Source organism: Argiope bruennichi, chromosome 3 (assembly GCF_947563725.1).
Source record: "Argiope bruennichi chromosome 3, qqArgBrue1.1, whole genome shotgun sequence".
Classification (NCBI taxonomy): domain Eukaryota; kingdom Metazoa; phylum Arthropoda; class Arachnida; order Araneae; family Araneidae; genus Argiope; species Argiope bruennichi.
Window position 1 is genome coordinate 13,730,109 of NC_079153.1, and position 3,970 is coordinate 13,734,078.

Here is a 3,970-nt window from a genome sequence, read left to right on the forward strand (position 1 = left end):
TAACATAGACTCCTATATAACACAGAGGCCACTCTAAGCCGATCGACTGGCAATGAAGCTGTTGGAGTTTCTATTGATCGTGCATCATATCTTTTACAAGTCACACAATTCTTAACAACTTTGCAAACAGTTTTACGATATTTCGATATAACGAATTCTTCTCTGAGGTTGGTCATCACTATCGGAAGACCTGCATGACCTAGAGAGTAGTGTTTCCAGCGTACAAGTTTTTCAACTATCGAATGCTCACTTGGTAATATTATAGGAAATTTAAAATTCTCTAAATCGTCTTTCAATGACAGTCTTGTCTAAATTCAGAAAATTCCATTCTCATCTGTAAATATTTGGAGTTTCTGGAGCCGCTTATCTTGAGACCCTGTGAAAGATTCATTTTCTTCAAAGGGGGTATGCTCCCACCCTCGTAAGTTGAATTTTGCAGATTTTAGAATCTCTTGTGATGCATGAATGAATTTCATTAATTCCTCTTCATTTTCAACACTTTGGACACAGTTGTCCACATAAAAAGCCTTCAAAAGATTTCGAGCCGTTTCTTTGTAATCAGGGGGAGCATCATTTAGATGATAATCAAGAGTTGCTCCCAGTAAGAACAGGCTGGAGGTTATTCCAAAAACTACTCTTCGGTGCTGAAAAATTTTTAAGTTTTCTTTCTGCCCACTCTGCCACCACAAAAATTTCAAATAAGGCCTATCATCTTCATGGAGTTCTATCTGCAAAAATGCCTTTTCAATATCGGCAATAACTCCATTTCTGCCTATTCTAAACCTGTTTAAAACAGAAGGAATCAATTCAACCAAATTGGGCCCCTTTTCTAAGCAATCATTTATCGATAGCAAGTTTTTGTCTCGGCCAGATCCATCGAAAACGGTCCCAATCTTCGTTATGGAATTTTCTTTGAAAACAGGGCGATGAGATAAGTAGTGTTCAGGTTCTGAAATATCTACCTTCTCAATAATACCCTGGTCCAACCAGTCCTTAAAAATATTTTCGTATTCCTCTATTTTTTCTAATTTCTTCAGAGATTTAATGGAATTTGCAAGTCTTTTTTGGGAAATACATTTGTAATTTGTTAAGGGGGGGGGGGATCTTTCCACCCAAGGTAATCGTACTTGTTATCTTCCTTCATTTCTAGTTACAGTTCGAAAAAAATGCTCGTTAGCTGATTGTTCCAATTCTTTCCTGGTTTTCTTTTCAATTGGATCACAAACTCCAAGTGTGTCTAATCGCCATAAATCTGAGATGACTGCATCATTAACGTGACAGGAAAGGACAGTAGACGTACTGTCACTTTTTACTATTTCATTTGTCTTTCCCATCAGCGTCCAGCCTAATTTAGTTCCTACACATACTACTCCTGAACTAAGTTGTCTTACCTCTCCTGTGAGCAGTTTACCAGCGACGTCAGTCCTCAACAATTGGTCCTCATAAGCATGCACTACATCCGTTAAAAAATTCAATTAGATTTAAGTTCTCTCACATAGGGAGACAATTTTACTCTAGAAATATCGGAACAAATCTTTTCTTGATCTAACACCTCAAAATTACAGTAGTTACTATTATCGACATTACTTAAGCGTACCCGATACGTTTTATGGTTTTCCGCTTTTTCAACTCCGCTAAATAAAGAATGCAAAATAGATTACTCACCGATAACTTCATAATTCATTCTTTCTGCGTCGTATTTTGGTATGTAGGATCTTTGATACCCTGTATCATAGAGACAACGAATTAATTTAGTTTCACCGTTCCCACGAATTTTAACTACTAATGTTTGTAAATAAACTTGACGTAAAGATGTTTTATTAGTTAAAGAGCTGTCTGTAACAAATCTTTCTTCGGAACTTTTTGATCATTTTTATTACTTGTGCATTCATCCTTAGCATTACACATGACATTTAAATGTTTCCCATTACATTTAGAACAATTAATTGTTTGCTTATAGAAACGCGCGATATGTTTGGGTTTAGAATTTAAGCATAGAAAACAAATTCCGCAGTTTAAAAGAATTTCCTTCTTTTTCCCTTCCTGTTAAACCCTTCGCAAACCTACAATCTTGAGTCATATGTGATTTATCACAAAAAGCGCATCCCTTATTTTTTGAATCAACCGGATACAAATTTCTTCTCGAATTATTAAATAAATCAAACCAGATGGCCTATTTACTTTTTCACGAATATGATGATTCAGTGTTTTTTTTTATTATGTTTTTCTAAATCGAAAGAAGAACGCGCAATATTTAATTTTTGTTCCGATTCGATTTCCTTTTTAAGAAAGTTTAAGAGATGAGTCAACCTATCACTCCCTGAACTTTCTGCAGTAATTAATTCAGTTTTGTTAAGTTCGTAAACTCTCAATAAATCGCTTGGTAAATATGACTCAACAAGAGGATATAGCAATATACTCGAAAAGTTATCTTCGGCAATTCCTAATGATTTTAATGCTCTGAGCTGACCTTCTAAAGTATCATACAGTTTAACTAGAGCCTTTGACCTTGAGGATTTGTGTTATTTATGACCAACGAAACAAGCTCTCTAATATAAACTTCGATCAATAAATCATCTCTTCCGAAGTGCTGTTTTAAACATTTGACAGCTTCCTCATAATTTTTTCCTGTTGGCAGGAAAGATTCTACTAATTGCCTAGCTGCCGAACCCTTTTGTGTTGATTGCAACAAATACTGAAATTTGTTGGTAGTGGGACAGATGCGTACAACCATTTGCGTACGAATCATAAAACTGTCAATCAGTTGTCTCGTTTACAATGCGGTTGTGTTACTGAGAAGGTTCAGTTCTAGAAGAGGTTACAACATCTTAAACGTTATCTAAAAGTGTCATATTTGGCGAGAGTTAGCCTGATGTTTGACACAATTTCGAATACTTAACGATACGTTCATTAATATAATTTCATGCGTTTTAATACTATAGGAGTAATTTCTACTTGCTTTTAATGAAAGATGGATTGCTTTTCAATGTATATATTTAAAAATGTAAGATAAAAACATTGGGGAAAGATATTTCTGTTCATATAAATAGTGTACCCACTTCGAAATAATAATCATTTTTTCTAGATTTCAGATATAAATGCATTACTTTACATAAATATAACGTTTTGCATTAAACGAAAGAGTTTGCGTTTCATTAATTTTTGATTTATTTCTTCTTGATTCGTTTATTTAATTCAATAAGTTCGTTATTTAAATATAGGCAATTAAAAATTATTTCTTAAATTTAAAGTACAATTAAATGAGGTTAGTGGAATTGGAAGGATTTGTAAGGATGGATTTGTATTTGTTTTTAAAAAATCAGTTTCCAGAGTAGAACGCCATTCAAATTTAAACTTTTCTGTTTATCATCGTAGATTTAATTTAAATGTTGTTACATTTTTTTCAAAAATCTGTACTCTGATAAAGATAAATTATTTGTTCATTATACGACTTTGCACTTTATGTATGAAATATTTTAAGTATAAGCACCTTACTAAATCAGAAGTATATTAATATTTTGCTAACTGATCATTTGTACCTGCGAAAATTTGTAGGAAATATTAGCTGAATTCAAATTTAATTTTCTTCTAGTTGCACTATTCATTAAACTATAATCGAAATCTACTGTTAAATATAAAACAAAATTAAGAAAAAGGATTTTTACATTAATATATGTAGTATATGTTCTTCAGAAACTTAAATTTCATTAAAGATCGTTCTTATATGTACAAAAAGTCATTAAAAATAGTGTTGAATGAAGTTCTGGTAAAATACTCTTCAACAATATACATCTACCCCTTTATTGAAATGTTTACTTATTAGCTATGCGTTTTTTTCCATATTTTAAACAATGTAATTATTTCTAATTTCAAAAGAATCCATGGCCGTTTTAAACCTTCCTGGGGCCTTGAGATAATGCAAATCTCAAAGCCCCTTTTTCCCTCCAAATTTTTTATTGATTTTAATTTA

At 32.6% G+C, this 3,970-nt stretch overlaps 1 protein-coding gene across 1 annotated transcript; it reads right to left on the minus strand.

Moving 5' to 3' along the window:
* Positions 1-314: 314 nt before the first annotated feature.
* Positions 315-2,734, minus strand: LOC129962554 (uncharacterized). Its single transcript, XM_056076314.1, has 3 exons — positions 2,509-2,734; positions 1,392-1,453; positions 315-992 (listed from the first exon to the last, which is right to left on the minus strand). The coding sequence occupies exons 1-3, from the start codon at positions 2,732-2,734 to the stop codon at positions 315-317; spliced, it is 966 nt and encodes a 321-aa protein (XP_055932289.1).
* Positions 2,735-3,970: the final 1,236 nt, after the last annotated feature.